Source organism: Rhineura floridana, chromosome 2, assembly GCF_030035675.1.
Source record: "Rhineura floridana isolate rRhiFlo1 chromosome 2, rRhiFlo1.hap2, whole genome shotgun sequence".
Taxonomy (NCBI): domain Eukaryota; kingdom Metazoa; phylum Chordata; class Lepidosauria; order Squamata; family Rhineuridae; genus Rhineura; species Rhineura floridana.
Window position 1 is genome coordinate 209,796,188 of NC_084481.1, and position 18,288 is coordinate 209,814,475.

Genomic DNA, 18,288 nt, shown 5'->3' on the forward strand with positions numbered 1-18,288 from the left:
ATTTTGGGGGAGGGGGATGTTCAAAAACAATGCACATTTTTGTGCATCTTTATATATATATATATATATATATATATATATATATATATATATATAATCACAGATTGCTGTGGAAACAGGATGGGACAGATTTACTAATGAAGACAAGTGAAACTGACATGGATTGGAAATCGACCGGCCCGTCCATTCCTGCTTTGGATGTTACAGAATGTGCATCATGTTTTCTCTTCCTTGCTCTTCTCTGAAACATCCAAAACAGAACTTTTTGCAGCTTCTCCCAAAATGCACAAACACACCAATATATAGGCACCATTTGCGCATCTTCATGCCAGGGGAAATGCCTTTTGCTTACTCAGAACCTGTTGCACTGTTTTGAACCACGGTCGTGTGTGCGCCAAATTCACCAGCGGGTTGGTCCTAACTCTGCTTCTTGCCACTCCTCAAACTTTGAGATGTAAGGATTCATTGCACAAATGTCCCCAGGCAGGTAAAGCTTTGAAACCTGTCGCAAGGTGCAACTTGCCTTCCAGCAGGCAGGGTTCATCTAGGGACTGGGTGTGTTTCCTCATAGTGAAGAACAAAGGGAATATTTTGAGTGGTGAAAATGTAACCTGCCTGTAAGAAGGCTCTATGAAAGACTGCACAGATGGAAGTCCTTGGCTATACAATCCTTGCCATGTCAGCTGTATTGTACAGTTGAATTGTATGTACAACTCTTAGCCTTCTACACTGTTGAAAGGAGTGGGGTTTGTGATGTTAAAGAGGTCTCTGGATCCCCAGTTCCTGATCTGCTGGTATAGTTTACTTTTTATAACATGACTTTTGGGCAATATGCTGTTGCATGCTCCCCTCTTCCTTGTGTGATGACAGAGTCAGGACTACATAGATTCTGATTTCCTTTTGAGGGGAGAGTAGCAGCCAACATTCAGCATTTTGTTATATTTGCTTCATCTACAAATATACAGGTAATGGGGCAAGCAACATGTACTCCTATGGGGTAGCAGATTCACTACCTGACATTAGAACCACACAGAGAAGCAGCCTGCCTTTAGCATAGAATCATAGAATACTAAAGTTGGAAGGGGCCTATAAGGTCCTAGGTTCAATTTCCAGCATCTCCAGGTACAGCTGGGAAAGACTCCCTGTCTGAAACCCTAGAGGCTGCCCCCAGTCAATACTGAACTAAATGGACTGTTGACTGTAGAATCATAGAATCACAGAATCATAGAACAGTAGAGCTGGAAGGGTCCTTTAAGGCCATCAAGTCCAACCTCCTGCTCAATGCAGGAATCCAACTTTAAACAATTTCCGACAGGTGGCTGTCCAGCTGCTTTTTCAATGCCTCCAGTGTTGGAGAGCCCACCACCTCCCTAGGTAATTGGTTCCATTGTTGTACCACTCTAACAGTTAGGAAGTTTTTCCAGATGTTTAGACGAAATCTGGCTTCCTGCAACTTGAGCCCATTATTCCGTGTCCTGAACTCTGGGATGATCGAGAAGAGATCCTGGCCCTCCTCTGTGTGGCAACCTTTCAATGACTTGAAGAGTGCTATCATGTCTCCCCTCAGGCTTCTCTTCTAAACATGCCCAGTTCTTTCAGTCTCTCCTCTGAGTCTCACCCTTTTTGATTCTGTCCCGCCCAAACCATTAACCTGCTTTGTCCTTACAGACACACATGCAGCCTTTTGCCCTTCACTGGAAGTGGGGTGAGGGTGGGGACATCTGATGGCTCTCTCATTCAAAACACAAATGAGATCTTGAGCTATCAAGGGGTCACCTCCTAACTCTGGAGTGAGCAACCTGTGGCCCTCCAGATATTGCTGAACTACAACTCCCATCATCCTTGCCTGTTGACCATAATGGCTGGGGCTGAAGGGAGCTGGAGTCCAACAACACCTGGAGGACCACAGGTTGCCCACCCTTGTTCTGAACAAAAATGCCCCCCTCCACATTTGGTGTACTGAAACAACGTTGTGTCCAAGAAGAGCCGAACACAACTGAGCTAAAACAAAGTTTAAAAAAGAAATTAAAAACAAAAAATGACGGCGGCCACCATGACTTCTACCACTATCGTAACTCAACCCTCCCAAACCTTCAGATAATTTTCTTGGCTCCCAAATACCCTCCTTTCATGGAGGCCCATATTATTCTTTCCAGCTGCCCTCCTCCTCCTCCTCCTCCTCCTTATTCTGGTTGGCCACTGTGAGAACAGGATGCTGGACTAGATGGGCCATTGGCCTGATCCAGCAGGCTCTTCTTATGTTCTTATGTTCTTATTCTTCTTTATTAAATTTATATCCTGTCCTTCCTCTCAGTAGGAGCCGAGGATATTTTTAAGCATTAGCTCCCCGCAAGAGGCATCAAGTGACAATTAAGGACTATTAACCATCAATCTTCCTAATAATGGAAAGCCAGCCAGCCAGCAGCCTCCACAATACACTTAACTGCTTGAGCAAGGGATTCGTAAGCATTTTTATCTTCTACACAGACAAAGGGGAACTCACTGACAGTGCCAATCAGCTGATTGGAAGCAACAGAGAACCCCCTTGGCTGCATTAGGGACATTAGTGTAGTGGTCAATTCAGAAAGTGCAGGGTCCCTTCATGAGAGTCACAGCCACGCTCCTCCCTCTTTTTTTGCTGCTGAGTTGAGAATGGGATTCTTGCGAATGCTTTCTCCCACAACAACAGATGTGCCTATGAGCCAAGAAGCACAAAAGAAGAGAGTGTTAGCCACTGAAAAGACCCTGCTCCCAAAGAAGTAAGGGGTCTAAGTCCCCCCCAAGACCCTGGGCTACTACACCACTGACTACAGAACTCCCAAGGGCAGCTGATCCCAGTGGGGCTTGTTATCATTGCCATTCAGCTGATTGGTGCTGACAGCTAGCCCAACTTGCAAAGGAACAATCAGAAATACATTGTAAGTTCCTGATTGCTTCTTTGGAGTCACTTCCTTACTTTTGTAATATGATGCCAGGGATGGGGCAGGTTGGCATGATTTGGGAGAAAGGGCCTTGCAGGCCAAATCAGAGCTCATGCCGGGCCTAATCAGGTCCGCAGGCCAGAGGTTCCCCTCCCCTGTGCTGTCCGATGGTGTGGTTATACCGAAAGGCTAACAAGAAGCACCACCAAAAAAGGCTTTGTATGCAATGAGCACAGTCCTGATCAAAGCAGAAGTGAAGTTCTACCAAATTTAAAACAGCCACCACCTCAAGTTGTGATGTCTTTAAATAAATCCTAATTCATTCAGTAGCTTCTCCCCACAGTAAGGACAGAAGGGGAGGAATATACAGGCCAGAGGTAACACTGGAAGAGGCCCTTAATCTGTATGACAAAATGTGAGAAAGATAACTTATCTTTCCAGATGAAGTCCCGCTATGCCGAGCGTGTTTGTAAGCACAACCATCCACAGAACCTGTATAAGGCCTTCAAGACTTTATTATATATTCTGTGGGATCAGGTCAAATTCTATATTTGAGGGTGCCCTGGGCAAAGTGTCCTCTGGTGAGCACTCTCGCCTATCATAAGAACATAAGAATATAAGAAGAGCCTGCTGGATCAGGCCAGTGGCCCATCTAGTCCAGCATCCTGTTCTCACAGTGGCCTACCAGGTGCCTGGGGGAAGCCCGCAAGCAGGACCCGAGTGCAAGAACACTCTCCCCTCCTGAGGCTTCCGGCAACTGGTTTTCAGAAGCATGCCACCTCTGACTAGGGTGGCAGAGCACAGCCATCATGGCTAGGAGCCATTGATAGCCCTGTCCTCCATGAATTTGTCTAATCTTCTTTTAAAGCCATCCAAGCTGGTGGCCATTACTGCATCTTGTGGGAGCAAATTCCATAGTTTAACTATGCGCTGAGTAAAGAAGTACTTCCTTTTGTCTGTCCTGAATCTTCCAACATTCAGCTTCTTTGAATGTCCACGAGTTCTAGTATTATGAGAGAGGGAGAAGAACTTTTCTCTATCCACTTTCTCAATGCCATGCATAATTTTATACACTTCTATCATGTCTCCTCTGACCCGCCTTTTCTCTAAACTAAAAAGCCCCAAATGCTGCAACCTTTCCTCGTAAGGGAGTCGCTCCATCCCCTTGATCATTCTGGTTGCCCTCTTCTGAACCTTTTCCAACTCTATAATATCCTTTTTGAGATGAGGCGACCAGAACTGTACACAGTATTCCAAATGCGGTCGCACCATAGATTTATACAACGGCATTTGATATTGGCTGTTTTATTTTCAATACCTTTCCTAATTATCGCTAGCATGGAATTTGCCTTTTTCACAGCTGCCGCACACTGGGTCGACATTTTCATCGTGCTGTCCACTACAACCCCGAGGTCTCTCTCCTGGTTGGTCACCGCCAGTTCAGACCCCATGAGCGTATATGTGAAATTAAGATTTTTTGCTCCAATATGCATAATTTTACACTTGTTTATATTGAATTGCATTTGCCATTTTTCCGCCCATTCACTCAGTTTGGAGAGATCTTTTTGGAGCTCTTCGCAATCCCTTTTTGTTTTAACAACCCTGAACAATTTAGTGTCATCAGCAAACTTGGCCACTTCACTGCTCACTCCTAATTCTAGGTCATTAATGAACAAGTTGAAAAGTACAAGTCCCAATACTGATCCTTGAGGAACTCCACTTTCTACAGCCCTCCATTGGGAGAACTGTCCGTTTATTCCTACTCTCTGCTTTCTGCTTCTTAACCAATTTCTTATCCACAAGAGGACCTCTCCTCTTATTCCATGACTGCTAAGCTTCCTCAGAAGCCTTTGGTGAGGTACCTTGTCAAACGCTTTTTGAAAGTCTAAGTACACTATGTCCACTGGATCACCTCTATCTATATGCTTGTTGACACTCTCAAAGAATTCTAATAGGTTACTGAGACAGGACTTTCCCTTGCAGAAGCCATGCTGGCTCTGCTTCAGCAAGGTTTGTTCTTCTATGTGCTTAGTTAATCTAGCTTTAATAATACTTTCTACCAGTTTTCCAGGGACAGAAGTTAAGCTAACTGGCCTGTAATTTCCGGGATCCCCTCTGGATCCCTTTTTGAAGATTGGCGTTACATTTGCCACTTTCCAGTCCTCAGGCACGGAGGAGGACCCGAGGGACAAGTTACATATTTTAGTTAGCAGATCAGCAATTTCACCTTTGAGTTCTTTGAGAACTCTCGGGTGGATGCCATCCAGGCCCGGTGATTTGTCAGTTTTTATATTGTCCATTAAGCTTAGAACTTCCTCTCTCATTACCACTATTTGTCTCAGTTCCTCAGAATCCCTTCCTGCAAATGTTAGTTCAGGTTCAGGGATCTGCCCTATATCTTCCACTGTGAAGACAGATGCAAAGAATTCATTTAGCTTCTCTGCAATCTCCTTATCGTTCTTTAGGACACCTTTGACTCCCTTATCATCCAAGGGTCCAATTGTCTCCCTAGATGGTCTCCTGCTTTGAATGTATTTATAGAATTTTTTGTTGTTGGTTTTTATGTTCTTAGCAATGTGCTCCTCAAATTCTTTTTTAGCATCCCTTATTGTCTTCTTGCATTTCTTTTGCCAGAGTTTGTGTTCTTTTTTATTTTCTTCATTTGGACAAGACTTCCATTTTTTGAAGGAAGACTTTTTGCCTCTAAGAGCTTCCTTGACTTTGCTCGTTAACCATGCTGGCATCTTCTTGGCCCTGGCGGTACCTTTTCTGATCTGCGGTATGCACTCCAGTTGAGCTTCTAATATAGTGGTTTTAAACAACTTCCAAGCATTTTCGAGTGATGTGACCCTCTGGACTTTGTTTTTCAGCTTTCTTTTTACCAATCCCCTCATTTTTGTGAAGTTTCCTCTTTTGAAGTCAAATGTGACCGTGTTGGATTTTCTTGGCAATTGGCCATTTACATGTATGTTTAATTTAATAGCACTGTGGTCACTACTCCCAATCGGTTCAACAACACTTACATCTCGCACCAGGTCCCGGTCCCCACTGAGGATTAAGTCCAGGGTTGCCGTCCCTCTGGTCGGTTCCATGACCAACTGGTTTAGGGAATAGTCATTTAGAATATCTAGAAACTTTGCTTCTTTGTCATGACTGGAACACATATGCAGCCAGTCTATGTCCGGGTAGTTGAAGTAACCCATTACTACCACATTTCCTAGTTTGGATGCTTCCTCAATTTCATATCTCATCTCAAGGTCTCCCTGAGCATTTTGATCAGGGGGACGATAGATCGTTCCCAGTATTAAGTCCCTCCTGGGGCATGGTATCACCACCCACAACAATTCTGTGGAGGAGTCTGCCTCTTTTGGGGTTTCGAGCTTGCTGGATTCAATGCCTTCTTTCACGTATAGAGCGACTCCGCCACCAATACGTCCTTCCCTGTCCTTCCGATATAGTTTATATCCAGGGATAACCGTATCCCACTGGTTTTCTCCATTCCACCAGGTCTCCGTTATGCTCACTATATGAATGCTCTCCTCTATGACCAAGCACTCCAGTTCTCCCATCTTGGTTCGCAGGCTCCTAGCATTAGCGTACAGGCACTTGTAAGCAGTGTCTCTCTTCAAGTGTCTTTGGCACTTGTGGTTAGGCCTGTGGTAATTTTGCTCTTCTGAATTTATATCCTGTGCCCCTGCTCTCACAATGCCTACTTCTAGGCCTACCCCTTTTAAAATTTCATCATTTCTTTGGTTTTTATCCCAGGGGGGGAGGTTTATTCCGAACTGGACCTTTCTCAGCTCCTGTCGGGTTTCCCCCCTCAGTCAGTTTAAAAGCTGCTCTGCCACCTTTTTAATTTTAAGTGCCAGCAGTCTGGTTCCATTCTGGTTCAAGTGGAGCCCGTCCCTTTCGTACAGGCCCGGCTTGTCCCAAAATGTTCCCCAGTGCCTAACAAATCCAAACCCTTCCACCCGACACCATCGTCTCATCCACGCACTGAGACTGCGAAGCTGGGCCTGTCTGGCTGGTCCTGCGCGTGGAACCAGTAGCATTTCAGAGAAAGCCACCTTGGAGGTCCTGGCTTTCAGCATCCTACCTAGCAACCTAAATTTTGCTTCCAGGACCTCACGGCTGCATTTCCCCATGTCGTTGGTGCCAACGTGCACCACGACCACTGACTCCTTCCCAGCACTGTCTACCAAACTATCTAAACAACGGGCGATATCCGCAACCTTCGCACCAGGCAGGCAAAACACCTTGCGGTCTACACGCCCATCACACACCCCACTGTCTATGTTCCTAATGATCGAATCACCCACTACAAGGATCCCTCCACCCCCTGGAGATATATCCTCGGCACGAGAGGATAGCTGCTCATCCCCCAAGGAATGGGTCCCTTCTAAGGGATCGTTTCCCTCTTCCTCGGCTGGATGCTCTCCTTCCCCGAGACCATCGTTCTCCATGATAGCAGGAGAGCTATCATCGTTGGAGTGGGACACAGCTATAACAGTATATCAGTGGGCCCTAGCAGGCTTATCCTGCTTGGGGGGGGCACAGAGCCCCTGTCAACACTGGAGAACTGTGTCTAGATGTACTTTTTAATTTTCCCAGAATGCATCAGCAGTGGGCTCTGCCAGGGCAGTGGGACCTTGGCAGATGCCCAAGGATGCCACATGCTAATGCCAGCCCTGTGCAGGACAGACAGAAGCTCAAAGGAATTATTTCTGCTTCTTTCATTTTCCAGTTCCTCTGCATACAATCATTAAAAAAAGAAGAACCCGCAGTCTGCTTGGCTTTCTACCTGGTGTCTTTCCCCCACCCTTCCTTTTCTTTTCCCCTGGCTCTGAGTGACCTATTTTTAGCTGTGTGAATATACTATTCCGACAGACATATAGTTTTAGGCATGTTCTGCTTGTGGTTGGCTTTTCCTTTCTGAGAAATACAGAGATAATATCAGAGCCATTTTCCCCTCCCCAGTCACAATGCACCATGGGCTGCAAGCAGGCCATTCTAATGCTTTTAAAAAATTATTATTATTATTACTATTACTATTACTATTACTATTATTATTATTACCATCATCTTAAAAAACAAGCAAACCAGGCCATCATAATAAAATATCGCCATCTCAAACAGTAGACACTACAAAAATTAAGTTAAACAAGCAAACCAACCCAGCCCACAGGCTTACATTTTCAGTTAAGTGGTAATTAATTTAAATGAGATTAGCAGTGAGCGTACAGCTACCCAAACATCCAGGGCACTTCAAAAACAGAAGACGTATCTGCAAACCAGGCTTTGATCCTGATTTGTGATCCTGGTTTGCAGGCAAGCACCACCCCTAGTTTGTCGCTCAGATAAATTATAAAAATTATGGCTCGCTGCATCAAGTTTTGGAAACTGAGAATTGTAGGGAGGAGGTATAGGGGAGGAGTCAGTACACAAGCCTGAGTTTCTTCATAGCTTGATAAGGCTTAAATATTTCAACAGAACCACCGATTGGCTCAGGTGGTGTGGTGATGAGGTGACACGGAATGTTTAATTGCTCAGAGTTTTAGCAGTCCAGTTTCTGAGGGAGAATGGAAAATAGTCAATTCATCTGGGATTAAATCCTCACAGAGGGGACGTCTGGAGTCAGATCCCAAAATGTGGGGCTAAGAGATAAGGAGTCCAGTAGAAAGGAAGCTGAAGGGACAGTAGGTGAAGAATGAATCTTGGGGAAAAGAGCAGTGGAGCCAAGGGTCTGATCCTGGTAACCCTGAAACCATTGGTTGAGAGAATCCAGTGTTCTAAACATTTTTAGAATGCTTTAAATGACTTTTAGAATGTTCTTAATGATATTATTGATGCTGTTATTGATGTTTGCTCCTTTGGGAGAAAAGACAGGATATAAATTGAAGTGATAATGATAAGAAGAATAATGGCAAGAAAGGTCGAATGGGGGCTGGGGAGGGTGCTCCGAAGAAACTTCGCACTGCTTAAGGAGAGGATAGGTTGCATGCTAAGAGAGGAATGTTAGGAAGGTTGGTCAGGTGACATTGTTACTAAAGGAAGGAGATAGTCTATGAATGAAATGCAGGAACCGGACATGAAGCTGAAAAAAATGAGGAACAGCAAAGAGAACGTAGGACTGGGCATGTGGCCTAGAGAGAGAGGACTATTGGCAGGTGGGCTAAGAGGGGTGATGGGCTGGGGTCTGTGAGCTCGGGAGCCGAGAATTTATAACCTGACGGGGTAATTCTGCCATTCATGGCTTACACTGGCACTGCAGCATTGTGACCCTGCAATCCTGAGGAGACAATGAAATCCCCATCCATCCATCCATCCATCCATCCATCCATCCATCCATCCATCCATCCATCCATCCATCCATCCATCTCTATTTATTTATTTATTAGATTTATATCCCACCCTTCCTCCCAGTAGGAGTCCATTAAAATATAAAAATATTTTTATTTTTAAATATAACAATATTTTTATATTAAAATATTTTAATATTAATAAAAAAGATGGAGGCAAAGGCTGAATTTCACATTTTACTTCTTTGGCTTTGAGCTTCTGGCCTATTGATATGTGGTGTGAAAAAATACGGGATCTCAGTATCATGAATAAAATGTCACGCCAAGTGAAAACCCTTCAGGATCAGAGTAATTCTGATGATTTCCCAGTCACCTGATATCATGGTTTAATTGGCAGGAACAAATGTTGTTCAGATAGTACAGCAATTGAAATATAAATTTGTATATGCCTATATCAATATTTCCTTTGTTTACTAATCTTTGAATTTAACTTCCTATATAGTTTAAGACTTGTGAATAGAAAGATATTTAAAATTGTTTATGCAGGGGGGGGAACAGGTCAAATGTGCATTACATTCAGAGATTGTGGGCTCATCCACACGGCGATTTAGTGTGTGTCTGGTGCTACTTGCATCCCTTTGTAATTTGCATGGTTCACATGACATTGCAGGCAAGCAGAAGCTAAAACACTGTTTTCCTCTTTAAATCCATATCAACCCAATCCAATTATAATGAGAAAAGGACAGGAAACCTGTCTCAGCTTCACTGTGCTCCTCCGTATAGGCTCTTTGCTTCAATTTGTTTTAGTGGGCAGGCTCTCTTATGCCCCATCACCCGCTCCCTCTCTGTCTCTGCCATCTGCAAAAGCTGTTGCAGCCACTGCCTACTTTGCTTTTCACTCACTCCCCTCTCTAATCAGTTTCATATAGTTTCATATCAATTGCAGTCCAATGCTCTCCAGGCTTCAGTGGGGAGAGGTATGCAATTGACAAGAAACAATGAAACTGACAAAAAAACCCTCCCCTTCTCCATTAGCAATATCCATACTCTGGAGGTAGTAAACATGCAAAATTGGGGGCAGGGCCACAAGGAAACAGTGATACTAAACTTTTCTAGAGGAAAGCCTACTTGTGTGAATGGAAAACAGTGGATTGGAAGCTACCATTGAGCAAGAAGTGTGGACCTTGAAAAGTTATTGCGATGGTAAAAGCAGTTTCTTTATTACGAAGTTAGGCTCCTGTATGGATATGCCCATTACCCAGTGCTTTGCAAACTTCACAGAGAACGGCTACTGTTTTCAAAAGTATACAATTTAATTATGTTCACACTGGAACAAGTAACCCTTGCTAAAGTGCACTGACACTTTTATTGTCAATATTTGTCACGCAATCCTGAGGACCTTACAAAACATCACTGTTGAGGTTCTGTGTATTTTGGGAAGTATCTTTACTTCTATGTTGTCTTATTATGTAAATGGAGAGGCAGATTTCATATGGCCTGGTCATTAATGCAGGAGAGAGTAGACATGAAGGGGCAACTGAGCTGTCTAAGCATTTTGAATGGAAGGCACACTCACCTGTATGAGCTGGAACTCTTTTGTCCACTCTGGTAGGACAGTTACACTACAAATGTAAACTGGTTTGAAACCGGTTTAACCAACATAGAGCTAAATAAGTGTTCTATCAGTGCAAGGATTCCTCTAATGCAATGGGACTTTCCTCCCTCTCCTCCCCTCACATTCCCCTTAAATCTGTTCTAAGGGGTTCCCCAACCCTCCAAATCAGATATGGGGAGGGCACAGGGCAGGGGCAGAGAGAGGTTCCCTTAATGTCCCTCTGGTGTGTGGATGGAGCCATTTTGGCAACATAAACAAACAGCATTCACAGCCTAAACATCAGCGATAGAGGGAATGATTACATTTCAGAATGAGCTTCCTAATACATTCCTCATTCCCAAAACTCTTTGGATTAAAAACAAAGCCAAGACAGACTGCTAAAAATAATCGGTACCCCTTTCTTAAATATACATTTAAACCAAACATCTATAATGTAAGGCTCCTAAACAGCTTCAGTCTGTTTCAGATTATCCCACTTCCCACACTTGACTACCATACAAAACCCAATTCTTATGGAAATATAAAAACATGATGAAACGCAGTAGGAATTGATATTCGACCCCATTTGAGACAGCATTTTCCAGTATTTCAGGCTTTTCAGAGCTCTTTTCATTTGGAAATGTTCAAGGTTCCAGAGTTGTTTCTGAGAAAAGTAGTCAAAATATGCTGGTGTGTGTCAAATTTTATAGACAGGCAATAGCCTGGGAATGGCTGTGGTCCAGGGGATTGTCTAGATCAAATGTTCTGAGGTAATTTTCAGAATTGTTACTACTACACCAGATAAAGAGAATCTGAAGGCTAATTGAATGACACAAGAATGGCTTCCTTTTGCTGACACGTCAATCTCTAGATTTTCAAGAACTGGCAAACCTTTCACTTGTAATTGAATTTGCTGTTTGCTACTCAATTGTCCTCCATTTACAATGGATGTGGGGAACCTTTTTTTAGCCTGAGGGCCACATTCCAAAGGAATAGAGCAGGTACGCAGTTTGGGGGTGCTACTTGATCCAGGTTTGTCCCTGGAGGCCCAGGTAGCCTCCGTGGCTAGAAATGCCTTCTACCATCTCCGGTTAGTATGACAGCTATGACTGTTCATGGACTGGGACCGCTTGACCACAGTAGTACAGGCATTGGTGACTTGACCCGGAAACTGCAGTTAGTACAGAATGCTGCAGCACAGTTGCTGACAGGAGCAAGACCCTATTAGCATATGACACCTCTGCTCAGAGATCTGCACGGGCTGCCAATTTGTTACCAGTTCAGGGTGCTACTATAAAGCCTTTATCAGCTTGGAACCAGTTTATTTACAGGAGGGTTGCCTTACTCATACATGCTCACTCAACCGTTTCGACCTACAGTTACTTTTAGAAATGCCACATAATGTTTGTTCCGCCGTTGTAAGGAACCGCTTTTTTAGCATGGCAGCTTCTACACTCTGGAAGTCCCTGCCCATTGACATAAGGCAGGCACCTTCACTGTGTTCTTTTGAGCACTTACTAAAAATGTATTGTTTAGGCAACCCTACCCAGACATATAAACCTGATGTGTATGAGCAACCTTCTAGGAGCTGTAGGCCAGTGGCAAAAGTGGGTGTAGCAACGAATGGAACTCTTACATTTGCACAGCAGGGTACATTATACTGCTTTTTATGATACTACCGTACACTGCTTTGAAATGCCTGCTTGGAGGAAGGACAGGAAAAGAATTACAAGCTATACCTTCTCTAAGAGCTGGCTTAGAAAAGGGTATAAATGCAAAATGCCCAGAGACACCTTGCACATGCAGGCTATTTATTTATATTCAGGCAGAGATTCTTATTCCACTTGTCTAGTGCCTATGCACGATGTGGGGCAGCTCACAACAATATAAAATCACAATGTCATAAAATGCATTAAAAACAACAATAAAATAATTTAAAAAGACGACAAAAGCAGAGACCACAGACAAACATTCCCATTACATGTAAAACAGCAGATACTTAGCAGGCAAAAGCCTGTCCAGATAAACATGCCTTTTCTAACTGGCGAAAGACAGCCACAAGTTATTAATATTATCCAGACCCTCCCTCTACATAACCTCCAGCTCATCAATATTATGGGCATTTTGCTAGCAGCTCTTCTAGAGCTGCCAGTAAAATATTGCAAGGAACTTACCTTCAAATTTCAGGCTGTAATCCTTACTAGGTGTCTGGTGAAATGGCCCGCACTGTGATCCCAACTTTAATTCCCTAAAATAGGAATTGCATTGTCAGTCAACCAAAGAATGTAAGAGCTCTTATAGTGATCTATGAATTTACCCATCCTCTGCAGATTGTACTGGCCCTTCTCCTAGTAGTGATAGCAATCAAGATGCAGAACACTTTATAAATGCTTTCGATAGGCATTTATCTGCTAATAGTGAGCAAAAATTGTATCTCTGCCACAGGAGCCAATAACTGAGGCTACTTTAATTTGTTAACTCAAGGCCAAATTCTCACAAAAGGGTACTGATCTACCCTTTTTCCTGGCCTGATCATTTTCTTTGCATAGCGACTCTTGTATCCAGAAAATACAATGAGTTACATCCACATAGGGGTAAGTCAGGGTCCCATCAGCACAAGGATTACCGCCAGTGCAATGGGACTCCCCCCCCTCCTCCTGCACGCTCCCTGAATCAGTGCTAGGGGCTCTTCCAACCCTCTGGTGCAGATTTGGGGAGGGCTGACAGGGTGTGTTAATAGAATACCACCCAACAGAAATACAACCCACACCCAATAGCGAGAAGGACTATGACCAGCTCACCTATGTGCCTGCTCAGTCTGCTATCCTGATGTTAACTGCTGATGGACCACTCCAAGGGCCCCGTTCTCTCTTCTTGGACAGTCTTGTCTTAAACCAGACTTGGACCATACAGCTCTTCTAATAGAGGGTTCCTTCAAACAGAGGAGTGTCCTCTACAACCCTTAAAGTAGAGGACTGTCCTCTCTGTAGTAGGACACATGGCCACCTGAAGTATGGCTTATGAGTAATCTTAGTATTACTTAGTCATTCGATGCAGAAATGCAACACTGAATGATCTCATTCCTTACTTTCATCTCATGAATTTCCCTAAAGTATTAAGTGATTGAAAACAGCACCTGCTAGTATTATTACTTTTATAACGCATGCTGGTTATTGCTTTTTCTAGTACAATTCCCATCAGCTCTCTAACATTTCAGCAGCACTGGCTAGTTTTGACTGGGTCACAAAGTGGTGTAATAACATTCAGGATCATAGAAATTATTCTAAACTTGGGCTGATTTATTTTATTTATATAAATATTTATAAACTGTTCTTTCAAACAGAATATTGCAAGGTGGGATACAGACGAAAAACACAGAATCCCAATAAAAACACCAGAAGTATAAGTAAGAGCTGGTTGGCAAAGAATCTCAGGTTTGAAAAGCCTGTCTGAATAATACAGTTTTTAGAAGGTGTCTAAAAACAAGCAGGGTTGACTCCTGCCAATCCTCTATTGGCAAGGAGTTCCAGAAGGCAGGGCCAGTCACTCTAAAAGACTCAGCCCCTGGTAAAGGTGAGCTGAACCTCAGGGGCATGTGGGATCACCATCAGTGCCCCATCAGAAGACTTCAACGATTGAGGTGGAGCATAAAGAATTTTTATTTATTTTATTTTATTACATTTTTAGACCGCCCTATAGCAATAAGCTCCCAGGGCGGTGAACAGCATAATAAAACAGATTAAAATACATGCGGATATAAATACAATACAGTACACAATAAAACATAATTAAAATTTCCAAATTTAAATTCAATTTTAAAATTTTTAAAATGCCTGGGCAAAGAGGTAGGTCTTTACCTGGCGCCGAAAAGATAACAGAGAAGGCGCCAGGCGTATCTCGTCAGGGAGGGCGTTCCATAGTTCGGGGGCCACCACCGAGAAGGCCCTAGCTCTAGTTGTCGTTCTCCGTGCCTCCTTATGCGTTGGGACACGGAGAAGGGCCTTTGACGTCGAGCGCAGCGACCGGGTAGGTACATAGCAGGAGAGGCGATCCGCCAGGTATTGCGGTCCGATGCCGTTAAGGGCTTTATAGGTAAGAACCAACACTTTGAATCTGGCCCGGAAACATATTGGTAGCCAGTGCAGCTGGGCCAGAACAGGTGTTATATGATCAATTTTTTTAGTCCCAGTAAGGACTCTGGCCGCAGCATTCTGCACCAGCTGAAGTTTCTGAACCGTCTTCAGAGGTAACCCTACGTAGAGTGCATTACAGTAGTCCAATCTAGAGGTTACCAGAGCATGGATAACTGTGGCGAGGTTCTCCCTCTCCAGATAGCGTCGTAGTTGGGCTACCAGCCGAAGCTGGTAGAACGCATTCCGTGCCACCGAGGTTACTTGAGCCTCCAGTGACAGGAGCGGATCTAATAAGACACCCAAACTACAGACCTGCTCCTTTAGAGGGAGTGTAACCCCATCTAGGGCAGGTCGGACATCATCCATCTGGGCAGAGAGCCCCCCCACCAACAGCATCTCAGTCTTGTCAGGATTGAGTCTCAGTGTGTTAGCTCTCATCCAGTCCATTATCGCGGCCAGGCAGCGGTTTAGTACATTAACAGCCTCACCTGAGGAAGATGAAAAGGAGAAGTAGAGCTGCGTATCATCAGCATATTGCTGGAAACACACTCCAAATCTCCTAATGACCTCACCCAGCGGCTTCATATAGATATTAAAGAGCATGGGGGACAGAACTGAATCCTGTGGGACCCTATATTGGAGTATCCAGGGGTTCAAGTAATGCTCCCCAAGCACCAACTTCTGGAGACGATTCTCGAGGTAGGAGCACAGCCACTGCCAAGCAGTGCCTCCAACTCCTAAGTTCACAAGACGTCCCAGAAGGATACCATGGTCGATGGTATCAAAAGCCGCTGAGAGATCAAGGAGAACCAACAGAGTTACATGTTGGAAGCTGGCGAAAATGTAGTCGTGTAAGACACAGAGGGAGGTAGCAATAATATACAGCAGTCTATGTGCAAGAATACTTTACTTGTGCATACAGCATACAGCATACAGCATACAGCATACAGCATACAGCATACAGCATACAGCATACAGCATACAGCATACAGCATACAGCATACAGCATACAGCATACAGCATACAGCATACAGCATACAGCATACAGCATACAGCATACAGCATACAGCATACAGCATACAGCATACAGCATACAGCATACAGCATACAGCATACAGCATACAGCATACAGCATACAGCATACACGGCAGCAGCATCAGTCCCCACCAGCATACAGTCTCGATATACGTAGCTCACTGTTAACTCCATCCAACTTTCCCCCCACACTCAACACATTCCCTCCTGCTTGCTTTATAGGGCCTTGGGCTCATTAGTGGTTACAGCTGCCTGATAGCAGTAACCTGAGTCTTGTTACCTCCCTGGCTCTGCCCAAGAGTAGCTTAACCCTTTCCTACCTTGTTTGTGAGGGCAACTGCTGGCTCTATGATAGCCAACATTCCCCACTTGGCATCACAAACATAACAATTCATCTTTTTTGCAGGGTGTGGTTACTATGCTATACATAATACATGATATGTTTTTATAACATGGGGTACATTTTCACATACATTAATACATAGGTTTACATATCTGTATATTCAGGTTCAAGCACATTAGGTTTCATCATATTCTAAGTGGTCAATCCAATCCCTTCCCCCCTCCAACATTATGAACCAATTCCTATAGTCTCGTTCTGTCCAGTCATCTTTCTCTGGTGTTTCCTTAGTTACAGGGGTAGGTACTATTTTCTGTGTTGCTGCTTGCCTTTTTCTTTTGTCTACACTTGGTAATGTCTGCTTGTCTGCTTTGGTTTTGGGTTTTATCTTTTCTTCACTCTCTGTTATAATAGACACTGTAAATCTTCTGGTGGTTGTCCGAAATTGGACCTTTGTGACCGGCGTGGTCCATAAGAACATAAGAACATAAGAAGAGCCTGCTGGATCAGGCCAGTGGCCCATCTAGTCCAGCATCCTGTTCTCACAGTGGCCAACCAGGTGCCTGGGGGAAGCCCGCAAGCAGGACCCGAGTGCAAGAACACTCTCCCCTCCTGAGGCTTCCAGCAACTGGTTTTCAGAAGCATGCTGCCTCTGACTAGGGTGGCAGAGCACAGCCATCACAGCTAGTAGCCATTGATAGCCCTGTCCTCCATGAATTTGTCTAATCTTCTTTTAAAGCCGTCCAAGCTGGTGGCCATTACTGCATCTTGTGGGAGCAAATTCCATAGTTTAACTATGCGCTGAGTAAAGAAGTACTTCCTTTTGTCTGTCCTGAATCTTCCAACATTCAGCTTCTTTGAATGTCCATGAGTTCTAGTATTATGAGAGAGGGAAAAGAACTTTTCTCTATCCACTTTCTCAATGCCATGCATAATTTTATACACTTCTATCATGTCTCCTCTGACCCGCCTTTTCTCTAAACTAAAAAGCCCCAAATGCTACAACCTTTCCTCGTAAGGGAGTCGCTCCATCCCCTTGATCATTCTGGTTGCCCTCTTCTGAACCTTTTCCAACTCTATAATATCCTTTTTGAGATGAGGCGACCAGAACTGTACACAGTATTCCAAATGCGGCCGCACCATAGATTTATACGGCATTATGATATCGGCTGTTTTATTTTCAATATCTTTCCTAATTATCGCTAGCATGGAATTTGCCTTTTTCACAGCTGCCGCACACTGGGTCGACATTTTCATCGTGCTGTCCACTACAACCCCGAGGTCTCTCTCCTGGTCGGTCACCGCCAGTTCAGACCCCATGAGCGTATATGTGAAATTAAGATTTTTTGCTCCAAGATGCATAATTTTACACTTGTTTATATTGAATTGCATTTGCCATTTTTCTGCCCATTCACTCAGTTTGGAGAGGTCTTTTTGGAGCTCTTCGCAATCCCTTTTTGTTTTAACAACCCTGAACAATTTAGTGTCGTCAGCAAACTTGGCCACTTCACTGCTCACTCCTAATTCTAGGTCATTAATGAACAAGTTGAAAAGTACAGGTCCCAATACCGATCCTTGAGGGACTCCACTTTCTACAGCCCTCCATTGGGAGAACTGTCCGTTTATTCCTACTCTCTGCTTTCTGCTTCTTAACCAATTCCTTATCCACAAGAGGACCTCTCCTCTTATTCCATGACTGCTAAGCTTCCTCAGAAGCCTTTGGTGAGGTACCTTGTCAAACGCTTTTTGAAAGTCTAAGTACACTATGTCCACTGGATCACCTCTATCTATATGCTTGTTGACACTCTCAAAGAATTCTAAAAGGTTACTGAGACAGGACTTTCCCTTGCAGAAGCCATGCTGGCTCTGCTTCAGCAAGGCTTGTTCTTCTATATGCTTAGTTAATCTAGCTTTAATAATACTTTCTACCAGTTTTCCAGGGACAGAAGTTAAGCTAACTGGCCTG

General features: G+C 44.0%; 1 protein-coding gene across 7 annotated transcripts in view; it reads right to left on the reverse strand.

Moving 5' to 3' along the window:
• The window catches only part of SYNE3 (spectrin repeat containing nuclear envelope family member 3), a 133,352-nt gene that overhangs the window by 74,276 nt on the left and 40,788 nt on the right, over nt 1-18,288 (reverse strand). For 5 of the 7 annotated variants that reach the window (XM_061612065.1, XM_061612066.1, XM_061612064.1 and 2 more), the window contains one exon: nt 12,989-13,062. The exons of 1 other annotated variant lie outside the window; for it this stretch is intronic. In XM_061612065.1, coding sequence (XP_061468049.1) covers nt 12,989-13,062 — 74 coding nt within the window. Of the gene's footprint in view, nt 1-2,444; nt 2,464-12,988; nt 13,063-18,288 lie in introns of those variants that run through there. One more of the 7 variants, XM_061612070.1, reaches the window with a different exon arrangement.